At 40.8% G+C, this 19,915-nt stretch overlaps 1 protein-coding gene across 1 annotated transcript in view; it reads right to left on the bottom strand.

Annotated features, from left to right (window-relative positions):
- LOC136884131 (transmembrane channel-like protein) overlaps positions 1-19,915 on the bottom strand; it is a 129,008-nt gene that overhangs the window by 39,787 nt on the left and 69,306 nt on the right. Inside the window, 4 exon segments of the mRNA XM_068229803.1 lie at positions 7,319-7,510; positions 9,575-9,813; positions 18,608-18,796; positions 19,314-19,551. Coding sequence (XP_068085904.1) covers positions 7,319-7,510; positions 9,575-9,813; positions 18,608-18,796; positions 19,314-19,551 — 858 coding nt within the window.

The raw sequence follows: 19,915 nt of genomic DNA, 5'->3' as shown, positions 1-19,915 counted from the left end.
AAGTGAGGAAATGCAAAACTATTATTATGATAAATAAAAATCCTTCCTGTTGAAATTTTGAAATTACTAGGTGACCCAAATAATAATAAGTTATAAACAATTAAATTGAATTAAGATAAAATATTTTAAGATGTTTCAATATGATGTTGAATAAAATCACCGGTGACTGAATGACTAAGTTAGGAAATAGGTGAGAATTGAAACCAAATTTTCATGTAAATCATTGTGATAAAATCATTATCAGATTAAATACCAATTCTTAACACATTTATCATTAATATGAACCTAATTCATGAATAATTCTACGTTAACACTTCTTTAAACCGGGTAAATATCGTTCGTTGCAGAGCAGCAATCAATCAAGTTCACATGTTCAAGCAAGTCCCTCGCAATAATAATAAAAATCAAACCACCCTCAAATACTAAGTAAAAAGAAAAACAAAAATTGAAGCAAATAATTAACAAACTTAAAGAAAGGGTAAAGACAAACCAAAGAAATCTATATATATAAAATAAGAGTTTTGTCTGTACATTGCTCAGAATTTGAAAAGAACAGTATTTCTGTATCGGTCATGTCCATAGTAACAAGAAAATGTACTTTTTACTTTTCCGTAATTTCTGTCTGTCTGTCTGTCTGTCTGTCTGTCTATCTGTCTGTACACGCATCACGAGAAAACGGCTGAAGAGAATTTAATGAAAATCGGTATGTAAAGTCGGGGGATGAGCCGCTACAATCTAGGCTATAAATAATTTTATTCACACCGAGTGAAATGGTAGTTTAGGGGAAGGCCTTAAATATAATTCTCGAATATTTATATTATTAGCGGTCCTATCGATAAATACTATATAACTAAAGTTATATAGAATTAAATTTCCAATCAATTATGTCTTATACATTTTTACCGTACCGGCTCTGATAACACAGATATTAATGAATTTGTAGTTTTGTTGCTAAGTTCATATCAACGCCTAGCCACGAGAAAATGGGTTAACAGAATCTGATGAAAACCGCTATATAGAGTCGGGGAATAAGAAACTACAGTCTAGGCTGTAAATAATTGTATTCGCCCGAGATGAAATGGTAGTTTAGGGGAAAGCGCCTAAAATTTAATTTTTAAATACCGGTACCTACCTTATTGGTGCTATCGAAAAGTACTACATAACAAAAGTTATAGACAATACAATATCTGAACATTTTTTTTTTTTTTTACTAATTGCTTTACGTCGCACCGACACAGATAGGTCTTATGGCGACGATGGGACAGGGAAGGGCTAGGAGTTGGAAGGAAGCGTCCGTGGCCTTAATTAAGGTACAGCCCCAGCATTTGCCTGGTGTGAAAATGGGAAACCACGGAAAACCATTTTCAGGGCTGCCGACAGTGGGGTTCGAACCTACTATCTCCCGAATACTGGACACTGGCCGCACTTAAGCGACTGCAGCTATCGAGCTCGGTCTGATCATTTATGTTTTATTCAGTTTTTCTGTACCGACTATGATAAGAGTGGTATTTCAGCAGGCCTACAATATCGAAAGCGCATAACACTGATCAACAATAACTTTACATTGACCATTGTGTGTTACTGATCAACAATAACTTTACATTGACCATTGTTTGTTGCGATGTTCTTCGTTTCTTATGGTCCCGCTCAACTCCGATAGATGGGATTACTACTGCGTACCGAGTATAACAGCCCGACTGAACATAGGCGGGAAATAGCTGGGGAGTTGGAAAACTTTCTTCTTTAGCATGCCATTCCTCTGGTTCATGTAGCCTCCGTGACTCAGACGGCAGCGCGTCGGCCTCTCACAGCTGGTAACCGTGGTTCAAATCCCGGTCACTCCATGTGAGATTTGTGCTGGACAAAGCGAAGGTGGGACATGTTTTTCTCCGGGTACTCCGGTTTTCCCTGTCATCTTTTATTCCAGCAACACTCTCCATTCTCATTTCATAGCATCTGTCAGTCATTAATATATCACTGGGAGTGGCGACCCCATCGTACTAACAGCCTATATATATATATATATATATATGCTTCATTTATTACATCCCAGACCCGGTCAATGACTGGAAAACAGGTTGTAGGTTTTCATTTTCCTTTCCCTCTGGTTCATACATTTTCTGATACTGCAGGTACGTAACACACTGGTTCATCATAGTATTCCAGTTATTCGATCCCTACTCTGACGCGCTGTTTTGAATGAGCTGTATGCACACTCACGGCAGAGGCTCACTTAGTAGTAGTAGTAGTAGTAGTAGTAGTAGTAGTATTAGTAGTAGTATGACCTGGTCTAGAATTACTATTTAAGCCTATTTCAAATTATAGCACCACAATTCACTAAATAACTCAAAAGTCAAACCTGAAAAGAGCCGTTTCTTAAGAAAACCTTCTTCCTCTTCACTTTTATTAAATTCTACATTCATTTAATTCCAAATTAGCAGTGAAGAGGGGGCTTCTCCTCTGGCTTGGAGGAAATCAGATAGGTTTTCCCGTTGCCATTGTAGTGAATTGAAATTTTCCGACTCATCAGGTACTCCTTGGAAACAGATGAGTAAGAAGGCATAGTTTTTGCCCTGGGACTCTCCACTATTCGCCATCCCCCCCTCCCCCCGCACCGCAGAAAAAAGACGAAGAGTGTTCACGGATCAGAACTGTCTGCGACTTGGTCATTCCACCTCTGGAATTCCAGCATAGTACTGTTCGTTAAAAGTGAGAAAGTGTGTGGTCTTTCATTTGATGGAGTATTTAATATGAAAGTATTGCTTTTAATCGTGCCATTCCTACTGACGTCATTGCAATGACCTATGTTCATTTCAGTTGGAAAAACCACTAAGACAGTCCTTCTGAGGATGTACAATGGCTGGTGGAGAGTGAGTGTCTGCCATTATAATGAAAACTCCCCAACCTGGTGGTGACTGATGGTAGGCAAGCAGGCCTATCATTACAATGAAAATTCCCTAACACAGTCTTCATATGAGAAAAGACGTTTGGTGATTTCCCCGTCGCGTTTCTAGGGTAACATTAAGAGCTATACAATTTAATACAATCTTGCTCACAACGTGTACACTACCTAGCCTAGAATTCTGTATACAATGTAGAATTCCGTAGCGAAGCACGGGTACATCAGCTAGTTAATCTATAGATTTCAATTTTCACTGTAATGCCTATTTTTGACATTTTAAATGCCTGCTTAAAATCCATTATTTTACTTATGATAATAATAATTTGAGTCATGTGTTACAGAATATCTTAGAAGATTTGTGATATGGAAGGTAATACTGTAGCAAACATAAACGAATGTTCAGAAATATACACATAATAAAGGTACTGTAGGCGAATCTGAAGAAAGGAGAAAATAGCATAAAAGAGGAAAGAATTGCATTAAAAACTTGGAATTCAAGAGGACAAATTGGGGCAAATATTCATTTGTAGGAAGGGGAGTTAGGGATTGGAATAACTTACCCAGGGAGATGTTCAATAAATTTCCAATTCCATCGAAATCATTTAAGAAAAGGCTAGGAAAACAACAGATAGGGAATCTGCCACCTGGGCGACTGCCCTTAATGGAGATCATTAGTGATTGAAGATAAAAACCGCGCAGACACAGCCCATCTATTATGAGACCAGAAAATGAATAATCATGTTAATCGTTTGACAGTGATATTTTACTACGAACCTGCAAAAAAATCTTTATACTAGAAGAAATAGATATAGAACAGGTAGAGAAATTTTTTTCTTGGAACATGGTCAGTCAGGGGTGAAGTGGTTATAGTAGAGATGTAATCAATCAATCAATCAATCAATCAATCAATCAATCAATCAATCAATCAATCAATCAATCAATCAATCAATCAATCAATCAATCAATCAATCAATCAATCAATCAATCAATCAATCAATCAATCAATCAATCAATCAATCAATCAATCAATCAATCAATCAATCAATCAATCAATCAATCAATCAATCAATCAATCAATCAATCAATCAATCAATCAATCAATCAATCAATCAATCAATCAATCAATCAATCAATCAATCAATCAATCAATCAATCAATCAATCAATCAATCAATGTTCTGTATTTAGAGCTGTCACTCAGGTGGCAGACTCCCTATCAGTTGTTTGCCTAGCCTTCTCTTAAACGTTTTCAAAGAATTTGGAAATGTATCGAACAACTCCCTTGATAATTATTCCAGCCCCTTACTCCTTGTCTTATAAGTGAATATTTGCCCCAGTTTGTCATCTTGAATTCCAACCTTATCTTGATGTTATGATCTTTTCTTGCTTTAAAAGCTCCATTCAAGTTTATTCATCTACTAATGTCATGCCGTGTCATCTCACCACTAACACCTCAAAACATTCAGCTTGTCTTGATAAATGGTTATCATTCTCGCGTTGATGTTAACCTACTTCAAAACTATCTTAAACAGATTTTGTTACCGAGCTTGATAGTTGTTGTCTGTTAAGTGCGGCCAGTATCCAGTATTCGGGAGAGAGTGGGTTCGAACCCCACTGTCGACAGCCCCAAAGACGGTTTTCCGTGGTTTACCATTTTCACGCCAGACAGATGCTGGGGCTGTACCTCAGTTAAGGCCACAGCCGCTTCCTTCCCACTTCTAGCCCTTTCCTGTCCCATAGTTGCCATAAGACTGAGTCAGTGCAACATAAGGCACCTTGTAAGAAAAACAAGATGTTCGACCAAATCAACACTTGTTATGTACAGTAGTGTTGGCTACTGAATGCATGATTCGAAGCAGTGTATCGATTCATTCAAGTGTCCGAGGGAATCGATTCACAGGAACGGCGAGCTCACGGCACACGATTCAGCTTACTCCCAGCGGACAGTGCTTAGTGGCGCACTCAATGGACGTTGACGGGGAGCCGAGCTTCCGCTGCGGCGAGACAGTGAATCATGGCACATCGAAAGAATCGTGAACGATCGCGGCTCAGTGAGACACAAGATACGCACGGCTCCTTACCGGCTCACTGGACACGCGGAGAGCCGAGCTTCCGCTGCAGCGAGACATACAGTGAGCCAAGGCACACCGAAAGAATCGTGAACGAGCACGGCTCAGTGAGACACAAGATAACACACGGCTCCTTATCGGCTCACTGGACACGCGGAGAGCCGAGCTTCCGCAGCAGCGAGACATACAGCGAGCCATGGTTCACTGAAAGAATCGTATGCTATAATGGACTCTCGAGCTCGGCTCATTTGAAAATAATTCCCATTTGCATTCATTGTCCTCTTCTTACCGGGAGGTTTAAATAATATATGGATTTATTTACAATGTTAAAAAGGTAGTCGAAACATAATTCTGAAGGAGCTAGTAAGTAGGTAGGCTATTAGGTTATACTATTTATTAGTTTAATGAATCTTAGTATTATAACAGTTGACATTTGACAATTAAACTCAACTCTAGCCTGCCCTATGACTATAAGTCATGCTCATGACCACTCAAAAGTACTTATTTTATATTGGGAAGAACGGCTCAGTATTCTCTCAGTCCATATGTCACATCGTTGCACAAGACTTCAATCATATGTGGTCAGACGCAATAACTTAACCTACAGTATGTTGAATCAGAAAACCAGCGGGCTACTGTACATCTCGGGTAGCCTATACAAAATATGACGATTTAAAAAATCCGCAGCTGATAGAAAATGACTGAGCGAGTTGTCGTGCGGTTAGTATCGCGTAGCTATGCGCTTGCATTCGGGGTATGGTGGGTTCGAATCCCACCGTCGGCAGCCGTTAAGATGGTTTTCCGTAGTTTCCCCATTTTCACACCAGGAAATGCTGGGACTGTACCGTAATTCAGGCCATGGCTGCTACCTTCCTAATCCTAACATTTCCCACCCTGCGTCGCCGGAAACCTTCGATGTATTAGAGTGACTAGCATGTTTTTCTAAGAAAGGAGTTCATAATATGAAGACCAGATGGCAGCTGCGAGCACTGAATGCTGTTGCTGCTCTCGTACCAGCACATACTACACAGTTGCAGTAGGAGCGGTGACTAATGTTCCGTGAATCGGATCACTGTATCGATTCAGTAACGTGAACGGAATCAAACGAATCGATTCAGTAAAATGAATCGAATGTCCCATCACTAATGTACAGAACTAGTTTTATTGCACTAGAGGGCCAGTTGCAACTCATTATAGAGTCATCTTCAGTTCAAATGTTAAAATCAAGAACCATTATATGATTACATACATACAGATAAAAAGTTATAATAAAATATCATATGTAACATCAAACTGTCAAGAGTTCTAGAAAGTAATTCCTCAATGTCCTGTTATTTACATTTATAAAAATGTCTCTGATTTAAAAACACATACTGAAAGTAACTACTATCACACATAAATAGATTATGGTGCAGTAAGACTGAAATTCTTTCTTGGAGATCTCTAAGGCCCTTCGTCCACCAGTGCAACGCAACTCCGATCCGACTCAAAAAAAATGTCACATGAACGTTGGGTGGGAGTCGTTTTACAGTCGAACCCCTGTTAACTGCCCAGTTCTCGTGACTGCAACGCGTTCGTCGATCAACTTACAAATGACCAACTCACAAACGACGGGCCTGTCAGTTAAAAGAAGTAAGAAACACAGTTAAAGGAAGTGTAAAAGAACACAACAGTTCCATCTGATTGATACTGTTTAATAAACAGATATACTTCTTTTTTAACAGTGTATAACATCGATAAGGAGAATGCGGACGATTGCTTGCAATTGGCCTGTCAGTTGCGTGGCCCGACTCGAGTCAGGCGCTCGTGCTATTTTTCAGAACTCGTATAATTCAACTGTATTATATCAGATCGTGATAGAAGCAGTGGAAAAGCACCCTTGTTTATTCAACTATAGTTTGCCAGAATATTCAAACAAGAACGCTCAGGCCCTACTGAATGGCTCAAACGGTTGAGGCGCTGGCCTTTTGACCCCAACATGTCAAGTTTGATCATAGCTCAGTCCAGTGGCATTTGAAGGTGCTCAAATACGTCAGCCTCGTGTTGGTAGATTTGCTGGCACGTAAAAGTACTCTCGCGGAATAAATTCCGGCACCTCGGCGTCTCCGAAAACCTTTTAAAGTAGTCAGTGGGACGTAAAGCAAATAACATTATTATTAGTATTATCACCATAAGACCTATCTGTCTGTATCAGCGTGATGCAAAAACAAAAAAACAAAAACCTCTTCATTATGTACTGAACATTGCAAGTTCATTTCAAATTTAATGAATGCTTACTAATTACTATATAAATAGTTATTTTTCCTTTGGAAACTGACACTGCCTAGTAACTACTTACTACCCCTTACTTTCTGGCATCCCTCTTGCGCTCAGCTTCTTCCAGCAATGCCTCCTTAAAGCCCAAGATGATGGAGGCTACTCTGTTGTGAGCGGTCTCTGCGTTGCCGATCATGTAATCCCACCCGGTGAACAGCTTCCACGTGAAGATACATTCGTCGTCCTTCTCTGACAGCTTGCTCATCCTCGAGTTCTCTGCCATCCTGGAACAGTATACAGCCTAAAGACAATTAATCGAATGGGGCAGGGAGGGTTGCATGCAAGTAGTCCCACAATTCTACAGGATGGTTCCTATCATTAAGGCTAAAGTGTTCGTAACAGATGTACCTTTTACAGTAATCTCATTGTATTTCACAAAAATGTGCTAACGTAATTTATTATGCTATGCTGGGTAATACATGCTTTTTGTCCAGTTCCTAGACATTTCCTATAGGAGGCCTTCGTACAATATAAAAAATATGTCCCTGTTTGGAAATGAAATGGCGTATGGCTTTTAGTGCCGGGAGTGTCCGAGGACATGTTCGGCTCGCCAGGTGCAGGTCTTTTGATTTGACTCCCGTAGGCGACCTGCGCGTCGTGATGAGAATTAAATGATGATGAAGACGACACATACACCCAGCCCCCGTGCCAGGGAAATTAACCAATGATGGTTAAAATTCCCGACCTTGCCGGGAATCGAACCCGGGACCCCTGTGACTAAAGGCCAGCACGTTAACCATTTAGGCATGGAGCCGGGCCCCTTTTTGGAGATAATATTATTTGGTTATTTTGTAGCTAGCGAGGGGAGGCTATGGCGCATGGGTGACGGATTCGATCCATCTTTGGTACATGTGTAGGGCATGACCAGAAGTATAACAGGTGCAAGCAGTAAGGCGCAATTCTCAGCCGTTTCCGAGAAATTAATTAATGCAAAATTTCAGTACACTTATGTGCAAGCTATGTTTGCCAAAAAAGACGAGCTCGTTGGGCAGCAGCAAGAACTCCGCTTCGTAAGCGTGGGATCACTGGATCGAATCCCGCCGATGGACGTTTTTTTTAAATTATTCCACATCTCCCACAAATTAAGATGTCTTCAATAATGTTCATTTTCGAATCAATTCCAATAATTTATATTTTTTAGCGGAAAAATAGTTCTGAAAAATTCGTAAGGAGCTGTTTGAAAAGCTAATATTCCCAGTATTTTGTACAATTTATTTTTCTTCTTTTTCTTTATCTGTTTATCCTCCAGGGTCGGTTTTTCCCTCGGACTCAGCGAGGGATTCCACCTCTACCGCCTCTAGGGCAGTGTCCTGGAGCGTGAGACATTGGGTCGGGGATACAGCTGGGGAGGATGGCCAGTAATTCGCCCAGGCGGCCTCACCTGCGATGCGGGGGAATGGGGAGATTGGAAGGGATAGACAAGGAAGAGGGAAAAAGCGGCTGTGGCGTTAAGTTAGGTATCATCCCGGCATTTGCCTGGAGGAGAAATCGGAAACCACGGAAAACCACTTCGAGGATGGCTAAGGTAGGAATCGAACCCCCCTCTACTCAGGTGACTTCCCGAGGTTGAGTGGACCCCGTTCCAGCCCTCCTACCACTTTTCAAATTTCGTGGCAGAGCCAGCAATTGAACCCGGGCCTCCGGAGGTGGCAGCTAATCACACTAACCACTACACCACAGAGGCGGACTGGTTTTACTTTACTAGCGATAACTGTCATTATAAGGCACCGTTGACCTGGATATTGAACTACTTTAGACAACAAGCTTCATCGATTCGGGATTGTGCTTTGGAAGCAGTCCCTTCGTCAGTAGTATAGTTTCTGGGAAGGTGAGGCATTGCGGGTCGGATCCAATGATTGTTTAAATTCATATTCATTCTTCATCATCATGTTTTTTAAAAATTCTGCTCATTGGATGAATTTTGTACTTTTACATTGTCATCGCATTTCGTCTCATTTCGTACCATTAGGGGCCGATGACCTAGATGTTAGGCCCCTTTAAACAACAAGCATCATGATCATTTTATTTTACTGCCGTGTTTAAGTAAAAGGATACAACAGTATATATTCTCCTGTACAATGAGAAATATAAAAAATTAAAATATACATATTATATTGCTTAATTTCTGCCTGCTTAATACGCGTTATTCATGCAGTCCTTTGGACAAAGTCTTATCGGGGTTTTACAGTCATTGAATAAGTGCATACAGCTCACCCACTTCGGTGATTTACACCTAGAAAGAACTGCACTACATCAGAGGTTTGTTACTTAATGCAAGAATCACTCACCTGCGGAGTGTGGCCACGAAGCTGTACACATAGACGGCCAACCCTGTCATGAAGTAAGCGAAGGGCAGGCGGTAACCTTTCTCAGTGCCATCTCTGTTCGTGTAGTAACCATAGAAGATGGGTGAGTACTTGAGGACGCCCTCAAAGTTCCAGATAGTGCTCAGTTTAGTGGACTTCTCCGCCTCACCAGGGGGCAGTACCTTACGCTCACCAGCACTCTTCGGGTCTGCCGTCAGCATCTGTAAGAACGTAAAAGGTCGAGGGGCAGCCTTAGCGGTCACTCCCTATATTCACGAAAAATAAAATAAAGTCGTAATTTATAAGACATTAAAGAGCCACAGATCGGAAGTTAAAACCTCTGTTTCAACCAATCACAGAAAAACGACCCCTTGAAACATCTGGGCCAACGGCCGTAGCCGTGTTGAAACGCCGGATCCCGTGAGATCTCCGAAGTTAAGCAACATTGGGCGCGGTCAAGATTTGGATGGGTTGCCACGCACTGTTGGTGGGGGGTAAGGGATTGGAGGAGCGGAAAGGAACTAGCCACCCTACCGTACGTATACTCCGGCTCAGGCACACCTCTGCGGAGGTTCGGACCTGCCTTCGGGCAGAATACGCCCTTACCTTACCTGAAACACCTGGCGTGTATGAAGTTCCATGTGGTTGTGGTATGTGGTCGCTCATATATTGGCATGACAAAAAGGCTTATTAGCGCCAGGGTGAAAGAAGACATTAATTCAGTCAAGAATGTCACTCTTTCATCTTCCACAGAAAATAAATTTGCTCACTCGGAACATTTGTATAGGAATTATATGTTTTTGAAGACTTTCGTTTGGAGCGTGGCATTGTACGGAAGTAAAAGACGGACGATAACTAGTCAGGAAGAAAGAGAATAGAAGCTTTGAAATGTGGTGTTACAGAAGAATGCTGAAGATGAAATGGATAGGTCGAATCACAAATATGAAGAGATACTGAATCGAATTGGTTAGAAGAGATCGATTAGGTAAAATTTGACGAGAAGAAGAGACGGAATGATAGGACACATAATAAGACACCCAGGACTTGTTGAGTTGGTTTTTGATGAAAGTGTAGGCGGTAAGAACGGTAGGGATAGACCAAGGCATGAACATTACAAGCAGATTAGAGCAGATCCAGGATGCAGCAGTTACGTAGAACTGAAAAGCTAGGATGGCATGGACAGCTGCATCAAACCAGTCTACAGACTGATGACTCAAACAATAACAAAAACAACAATAACAACAATCCTTCTCAAAATGCGTCATACTTTCAGTTTTGCCTTCATATTATATTACGGATTTAACCTTGTCTCCTTGAATAAGAATTTGTGAACACTCCACAAATGAATACCATTTTTAGTACTTATGTAAACAATTAGTTTCAAAAGCAACAGAATTTCAATTAAATTATGAAAATATATTTAAACAGAAAGAAAAGAACTTCCCGCTTGTACATTTTCTCCGTTGTGCGAAAAGAAATGGCGTATGGCTTTTAGTGCCGGGTGTGTCCGAGGACATGCTCGGCCCGCCAGGTGCAGGTCTTTTGATTTGACTCCCGTAGGCGACCTGCGCCTCGTGATGAGGATGAAATGATGATGAAGACGACGCATACATCCAGTCCCCGTGCCAGCGAAATTAAGCAATGATGGTTAAAATTCCCGACCCTGCCGGGAATCGAATCCGGGACCCCTGTGGCCAAAGGCCAGCACGCTAACCACTTAGCCATGGAGCCGTACTGTTGTACGGAAAAAGCATAGAATCATGGATATGTTTTTTGGGCTTACAAGACGAGAGAACGAGTGTAGATTCTTTGGCAGGTCCCCTCTTACGACATGCAGGGGTTAGAACGGTGAGGCTCATGAATTTTGAGAAAATGAAGGACATTTTACACCTCGCAAATAAAGTACGAATCTAATTATTATTAGCCAGACCTGTGATGTAGAGGTGGCGTGTCTGTCTCTTATCCCAAGGCCCTGGGTTCGTTTTCCAGCCGGTTCAATGATTTTAATTCTGGACTGAGTAGCAGAGCGTGGTTCACTTGATACGAGATATTCTCAAGCTCTTAGTTACAGGAAGAAAGCGCACAGTGAGAAGATGGCGCTAATGACTTACTGTAGTACACATAGAGTCTATGTCATAGACGAACACTCGTTGCCATGGTCACAATTGTGCTGGGGAATTGATGACGCTAACTCAAGAAAAGTTTTGTGTGGAGAAACATGGACCCTGCGAAAAGTGGAAGTGATGGAACTCAAGGCGTTTGAGATGTGGTGCTGGCGTCGACTATTAACACCTCAGTTCCCGAAGAGGAGTAAAGTCATTTAGCGCTCGTTCAGTGTAGCGCACTCTGACATGCTTGTGTTTTCGGAGACCGGGAAAGTTCTACCTAAAAGCTTCCTTTTCTTCTGGTAGATGACTCGAGTGTCCTCTTTTTTTTTTTTGACACTGTATGGCTCTCCCATTGCGTTCTTTTACTCATTATTTACAAGCCAATTTTGGCGCTTCTCAAACTGAGTGAAGTATGATTTCAATCGTACATTTACGGTTTTCGAACTTGTACGGTGTACAGGGGCTACCTGGCCGAGGCGGCAAAGGCATGCTCGGTTCGCCCGGAAGGACGTGGATTCGAATCCCCGTCAGGAAGTCGCAAATTTAAGAAGCGAGATTTCCTGAGGTTCACTCAGCCTACACCAAAAATGAGTACCAGGTTAATTCCTGGGGGCAAAGGCGGCCGTGCGTAGAGCTAACCCATCAAGTGCCGAGGTTAAGGAGAGTGGAAGCCTTTACCTTCCACTCCTCCAAGGGCCTTCATGGCCTGTACGGAGAAAACTTTGCTTTGCTTTTTACGTACGGTGTACGGTTCGAATGTCAAACCGTACGCCTTTGATAGGGTTCTGAGAAATTTTTAAATGAACATTTTTTAATTATTGAAAATTTTCAGATTTTGTATGCAAAATTATTTTCTCTCTCCCAAGCTTTGAATGTTGTGATTCACCTTTAAGTTGGTTTCAGATCCACCAAGTCTGACATGTGGGATTTTTCTGTCTCACTCTTTGGCGGAGATTACCTTACTTCAAATTTCATCAACTGTGGATCTCGTAGTCGTATATTTCTTCACAGTCGCTTTGTTGAATCAGCCAAAACCGAAATTCGTCACGATCATTTCTTTAACCAGTGTGAAGTGTCGTGTAACATGAAACATGTAACAGTGCATGTCTACTTGTAAAAATCTAAGGATAACGTGATTTCGTCAAACTTACGGCTAATATTGTGATGTAGTTACACATTCTTTTGCGTGACAGTGCAGTGCTTTGATTACGTGTTGGTTGGCTTACTAGGTATCATTTAAGTACCGCATTTACGCGAATAATACCCGCACATTTAAAAATAAATTTGGGGCACGAAATTGGGGCACGAGTTTTATTTGCGTCAATGCTGGCATTATTTTTTTTCAAAATCAGCCTTCCTAAATTTAGGGTGCGGGATTATTCGGTTGCGGGTATTATCCGCGTAAATACCAGCACATTTTTTAAAAATTTTGAGGCACGAAATTGGGATGCGGTTTTATAGCATCAAAGTTGGCATTTTTTCAAAATAAGCCTGCCTAAAGTTAGGGTGCGGGGATTATTCGCGTAAATACGCTATATATATTATTTTCTTTGGAGTTTATTTTGAATGTTGAATAAGTAAAGATGCTGGCAACTTCTGATCCCAGAAATAAAGCACGTCCCTCGACACACAAAAGATTATAGTTTTCTGTTAAAACACCCAGAAGGAAACAAAAGTACAGGCAGTCGTGGGAGAGTATAGACAGTGTAGGAAGTGGTTGAGTCCTGGTCCAACATGTGAAGAAAGGGCAAAGTGTATATGTTGCATTTTCTTACTTCTAGCAATACATTTCAGTTAAGTAATCCTATTTGATATTATTGCTACTTTAGCACGTATTTATTGAATTTTAGTGTGTTTAGGTGAATATTAGTACTGTACGGTTTTACGATAAATGATATGGTTTATTTTGAATTTCTGTACGGTTCTCCAATTTTCGGAGGTTGGCAACGCAGAGTATACAAGGCTTCAAACTTAAATAAATGATGTAGCAATAGAGTGATTCTGGTGAAGAAATTACGATATTTTGCACAATAACGATTCAGGTGATGATGTAATAGCTTCAGAGAATGAAAGGCAATGTGATTATGTGTGCAGTGAAAGTTCTTGAAGGGGTGAACAGTAATCCAGACAGGAACAACGACCCTGAGTTTCCTTTCTACCGTCCATCGGTTCCAATACAGTGTATCTCATATAACACTTTTTTTTTTTTGGTTATGGGCTTTATGTCGCACCGATACAGATAGGTCTTATGGCGACGATAGGATAGGAAGGGCCTAGGAGTTGGAAGGAAGTGGCCGTGGCCTTAATTAAGGTACAGCCCCAGCATTTGCCTGGTGTGAAAATGGGAAACCACGGAAAACCATCTTCAGGGCTGCCGATAGTAGGATTTGAACCTACTATCTCCCGGATGCAAGCTCACAGCCGCGTGCCTCTACGCGCACGGCCAACTCGCCCAGTCCCATATAAACTAAGACCGAACGCACAGTGTTTGCACTCTGCGCTACGGCAGCTGCCTCAGCCGAACTTATGTCGCACGCGCTGCCCTGCTTTAAGTGTGTATGCAATCCTATATGAAATCTTAAGTTATAAACGATGCTGGAAGTGTTGTCCTTCCTGGGTTGTGCAGGCATTGTATCTGGTAACCACATTCTGGCTGACGCGAGTAAGTTCTGCCACTGTAATGTTTCTGTCGGTTCCTCCAATGTATGAAGATTTGTTCGAAACACTTTTTTTTTCAGTTTATCTCACAAGTAAAAATTATACACTGTTAATTCTGGAGAACGAGGGGGGAAACAGACAAGTACTGATCACTCTGTCTGCAAACACTTCCGAAATTGTAAGAATGGAATCTTCTGCTGTGTGAGAAGGGACTGAATCTTGTTGAAACCACCCACGCGATTTTTCTTCTTCCGTTAACTGATAGAAGAACGGCGTCAAAATGTCATCTTGGTACCTCTCTGCAAGTACTGTTGTCTCGAAAAAAAAAAGGCTCAATTATTCGTTTTGCACTAACAGCACATCAAACACCAATCTTCTTATCATAATGAGGGACTTCATAAACACCGTTAGGATTTTCTGCGTATCAATAGCGAGAGTTATGACTGCTCATACGACACGACCATTAAGAAGAAAACCAGAGCATTTACACACGAAAATGCGGAGTTGCAATGATAACTGTCTCACCATGAGATTCAGACTGGCGACTGATGCTTGCCAGGTCGAACACGTGCAGGCTGCTTGCAAGGTCAAGGACTATGCGCGCTTCCCATTCTGCAGCTGCCGTAGCGGAGATACAAGCACCCCGCGTTCAGTCTCATTTTATATGGGAGACCCTGTATTTGACGTACATATGGGTGTAAATGAAAGCAGTGTGGAAAATGATGTTATGTCTTTTGTAATTTTTTTCAATAAAGACATCTTTAATATGCACTAATATAGAACTTAGCTGTCAAGTAGGTGGCTTTATAAAAATGGTTGGGGCCCGGTATTGACAAGCTTCTCAGTTAGCTGCTAGTGAATGTGTTAAGAATACCTTGGACTGAATAACGTTCTCAAAAGATTAATGGTTATGAATTTCATGTTTTTGGTCCGTATTGAACTGAGAATAATATATAAGTAATAATAATAACAACGTAAACGTTTCCACCTTTTCAATACTAAAATATATTCACAAAATTATAAATTACACGGTACTAGTTTCGACCCATCTAGGGGTCATCATCAGCCGTATTGGAGCAAAGATCACTTTTGGCGAAATCCTAAGAAAATGTTATTTTAAAGAATAACAAGTGAAATGAGATGTTATTATGGTAATAGTTAATAATACAAGGAATATACATACTAAGAGGTTTTTAACAAAGAATAAAGTATAAATGGGGTGTTGTAAAAATTATAATCATGGAAATCAGTAAGTTCTTGTATTGAAATGACATATATAAAATTATAAATGGCTTAGGAAGAGGGCTTAAGGTGGGGCTGAAGGGTGCGGGAGAAAGTGTAATTGTCTTGGAAAAGTACCTTTGATTAAATTTAGGATTGAGTTTAGGTTGGCTGCATTATTGTTTCTGAGGAAAGTGATAAATAGATCGAAGAGTATGTTGGGTTTCTCTGAGATTTCATTGAGATTGTGACTGGCATTAAAGTATTGGTCTAGGTGTATGTAGTAATTTAATCAAAGGTACTTTTCCAAGATAATTACACTTTCTCCCGCACCCTTCAGCCCCACCTTAAGCCCTCTTCCTAAGCCATTTATAATTTTATATATGTCATTTCAATACAAGAACTTGCTGATTTCCATGATTATAATTTTTACAACACCCCATTTATACTTTATTCTTTGTTAAAAACCTCTTAGTATGTATATTCCTTGTATTATTAACTATTACCATAATAACATCTCATTTCACTTGTTATTCTTTAAAATAACATTTTCTTAGGATTTCGCCGAAAGTGATCTTTGCTCCAATACGGCTGATGATGACGCCTAGATGGGTCGAAACTAGTCCCGTGTAATTTATAATTTCGTGAATATATTTTAGTATTGAAAAGGTTGAAACGTTTACGTTGTTATTATTATTACTTATATATTGTTCTCAAAAGAGGAAATGAAACATGCACCTTGGTCGAAACCTTGAACAAAAGAAGAAATAGCTTCATTTTCCACTTGCTTCGTTATTGTGACTGGTGTCCCACTCTGTTTGAAGGAAAAATGGAAGGTGGAAGTACCAAAGGAAGGCCTAGAGTGCAATTTGTAGATAATATTAAAACTAGGGTGATCGACGTCCCGTGTTTTTAAGTAACGTGTAGCACAACCAAGTGAAGAACAAATGTGATCATACACAAAGCAAAATTAACAAGACACAAATTTTCGAGTTTTTTGGTCGGTAGTATGTAATGCTTTCACAGAACGTGTAGTTCCTGCATTGCCTATTGCTTCGAGCTGCTCAGTCACTACTGATCTGCATTCAGGGCAGTCGCCCAGGTGGCAGATTCCCTATCTGTTGTTTTCCTAGCCTTTTCTTAAATGATTGCAGAGAAATTGGAAATTTATTGAACATCTCCTTTGGTAAGTCATTCCAATCCCTAACTCCCCTTCCTATAAACGAATATTTGCCCCAATTTGCCCTCTTGAATTCCAACTTTATCTTCATATTGTGATATTTCCTACTTTTAAAGACACCATCCAAACTTATTCGACCTTATGCTACCTCGATTAGAAGTATGGTTAGAGTCACCGGTTATTTGATGTTATATATTGATGCATTTCATAAAAATGCCCAAAAGAAATCACTGATCTGGCTGCATTTTATTCAGAACCACTTGAAAGTGATTTCATCAGCAATTAAAAAATCCACAGTTTTAGCACTTCAGGCAAGCAACTAAACGTTGAAAATACCCCAGGGATATGAGCGACGAATCTTAGGTAAATAAATTATAATAAAGTATGAGAATGTATTCTTTATTTAATTCTAAAAAATAGAATCATTTTCTTAATCATCGTTATCCGTTCGATTAGATTAGCAGTTTGCCTTTTTCTACCACTACGAGCGCTAATGTGACTCAATGCATAGTTTTACTTAAGCACCACTACGAGCGCTAATGCGAGTCAATGCATTGTTTCACTTAAGCACCACTAGGAGCGCTAATGCGAGTCAATGCATTGTTTCACTTAGGCACCACTACGAGCGCTAATGTGACTCAATGCATAGTTTTACTTAAGCACCACTACGAGCGCTAATGTGAGTCAGTGCGTTGTTTCACTTAAGCACCACTACGAGCGCTAATGTGAGTCAATGCATTGTTTCACTTAAGCACCACTACGAGCGCTAATGTGACTCAATGCATAGTTTTACTTAAGCACCACTACGAGCGCTAATGTGAGTCAGTGCGTTGTTTCACTTAAGCACCACTACGAGCGCTAATGCGAGTCAATGCATTGTTTCACTTAAGCACCACTACGAGCGCTAATGTGAGCCACTGCATTGTTTCACTTAAGCACCACTACGAGCGCTAATGTGAGTCAATGCATTGTTTCACTTAAGCACCACTACGAGCGCTAATGTGAGTCAATGCATTGTTTCACTTAAGCACCACTACGAGCGCTAATGTGAGCCACTGCCAGCACTAATGTGAGTCAATGCAGAGTTTCACATAAGCCCTTATAACTACATTCGGTGTGGACATTTTTCAAAAAATCGGAAAACGCCTTGAGGGTATTGAACCGAGGAACACATTACAGAAAGAATTATGTAAATAAGTTAATTTGGCTAGGCTTTGAATAAAAAAGAAAACGGGCAACGGAACAAGCGATTTTAGGCTGTTTTTCCGGAACTGCATTTATGCCGGAAGTGATTTTCGAAACTTTTTTTAGTTTTATAGAGCTATCCAAGACTCAGAATTTGAAACCTTTCCGGGCCCTTTAGCCCTTCAACTTTCGGCACAATTGAGGACATTCCTTAATTTTACGTTTTTCGTAGTCTGTCTAAGAAACAAATGTGTTCAACATTAGAAATTGAGGTAGCAGGTATGTCAGCAAATGAAGTTTTGGAGGAGTTAGAAATACTGATAAGGAAAATTAAATCGAGGAAGGATGAAAAATTTTCACATGTCACTTCATGTCAACTTTTAATTTGTGCCCCATATTTTGATTTTGAAAATCTTGTCACCCTACATTAAGGGCAAGCACACGTATTGCCACTTGGAGCTGTTGGCGAAAGAACGGAAAATACTTGGAAGACATGCATGTTACGCATCAAACGTAGGGTTGAGGATGAGGAGGAGAAGAAGACGAATTCCAGCCCCAAAACGTATTCCTGTTAAACTGTCAATAAAGAATCGGTGGGGCAATATTACTTAAAGGGCATGGTTTTGTTTCAAGGATGTTGGAGTTCTAGAGCACGCTATATACCTCTGGGATGGCGACGAAGGCAGCAAGCAGCACGGCGATGACGAGGTTGACCCAGAAGAGCCAGCGAAGGAACGTGAAATAGGAGGCAACCACGGAGCCGAAATGAGATTCTATCTCTTTGATTCGTAACTCCCAGGGGATCAACACGTTCACCAGGTTGGCCAACTCACGCCGCATATACTGCCAACGCTGAAACATATATTTACACTTGTTTCATTCCTTAGGAGTTTCAATGATCTTATAAAGTAGGTAGGTACCTCCGATGATTATAAACAGAGTCAGGATTTTGATGACCTAAAAATGTTTAAAATGATCTATAAAATGATGGCAAAAATGCGACAGAATGATCCAAATGCTTAAAAAATTGAAATACATTTTAAATGAAGTATATGTTAAAGATATTATAATAAGCTCTCGGGCTGTTGCCGTGTAAAGAAAACATGACAAACATAAATCCCTTGAAGCGAAGGAATTAAGCAATGAAGGTTAAACTCTGCAACACGACCAGGAATCTAAGCGGGACCTCTTGCACCAAAGGCCAGCATGCTAGCCATTTGTCCATTGAGGCGTACAGAAGTCCGCTAAGAAACAGAGATATGAACAAATAAAAGTTAAAGAAATGCTGAACACAGCTCAGCTGAAGAGGGGCATAGCTTTGACACTTGTAACTTTGGTGAATGAATGTAAATGGTAGTGTATTTCCCACCTTTACGAGCAGTATGTTGAATCTGGACATGATGTCTCTGGTGGTCTTGCTTTGTGCGAGTCTCTCCTTCAGCTCCCCTTCGTGTTTCTTGACGTAAGCCTTAGCCTGCTGCACCAGCCGCAGCTTTCTCCTCATCCCCCAGGGCTGGTGCTTCACACTGCTGAGCACCTCCTTGTGCAGCCTCAGGTTCTCGTAGATTTGTTCTTGCGTCACACCCTCGTCGATAGATATCGCTGTGCTGTAATCACAAGATATTTACACATTGTCTGTGCGCCTGCGAAAACCGCTATGTAATAATGGTGTGGGAGAAATACTGTCCCGCAGCACATATGAATCGCTTCATGTTGAAAGGGGTTTTGAAAATAGACGTGAATTAGTGAGGCACTTCGAGGCATCTTAGAGACTTAAAACTCGCTACTAGAGAAGCTGATGACTTCAGGATCCCTTGAAAAATCGAACATTCCTAAAAGGTCCCCGAGGGGGCCAGGCTGAGGAGGGAGTTCCATACTTGGGGGCTCAGCATAAGATCGCATGTGTAAGAATTTCTCCCTGTGGGGTATATTTTCCCAAAGTGATGACCTATATGTTACATGGGCTTAAAA

This window comes from Anabrus simplex, chromosome 12 (genome assembly GCF_040414725.1).
Source record: "Anabrus simplex isolate iqAnaSimp1 chromosome 12, ASM4041472v1, whole genome shotgun sequence".
Taxonomy (NCBI): Eukaryota; Metazoa; Arthropoda; class Insecta; order Orthoptera; family Tettigoniidae; genus Anabrus; species Anabrus simplex.
Note: the sequence above shows the minus strand (reverse complement) of the source record. Positions and strands in the feature narration are given on the sequence as shown.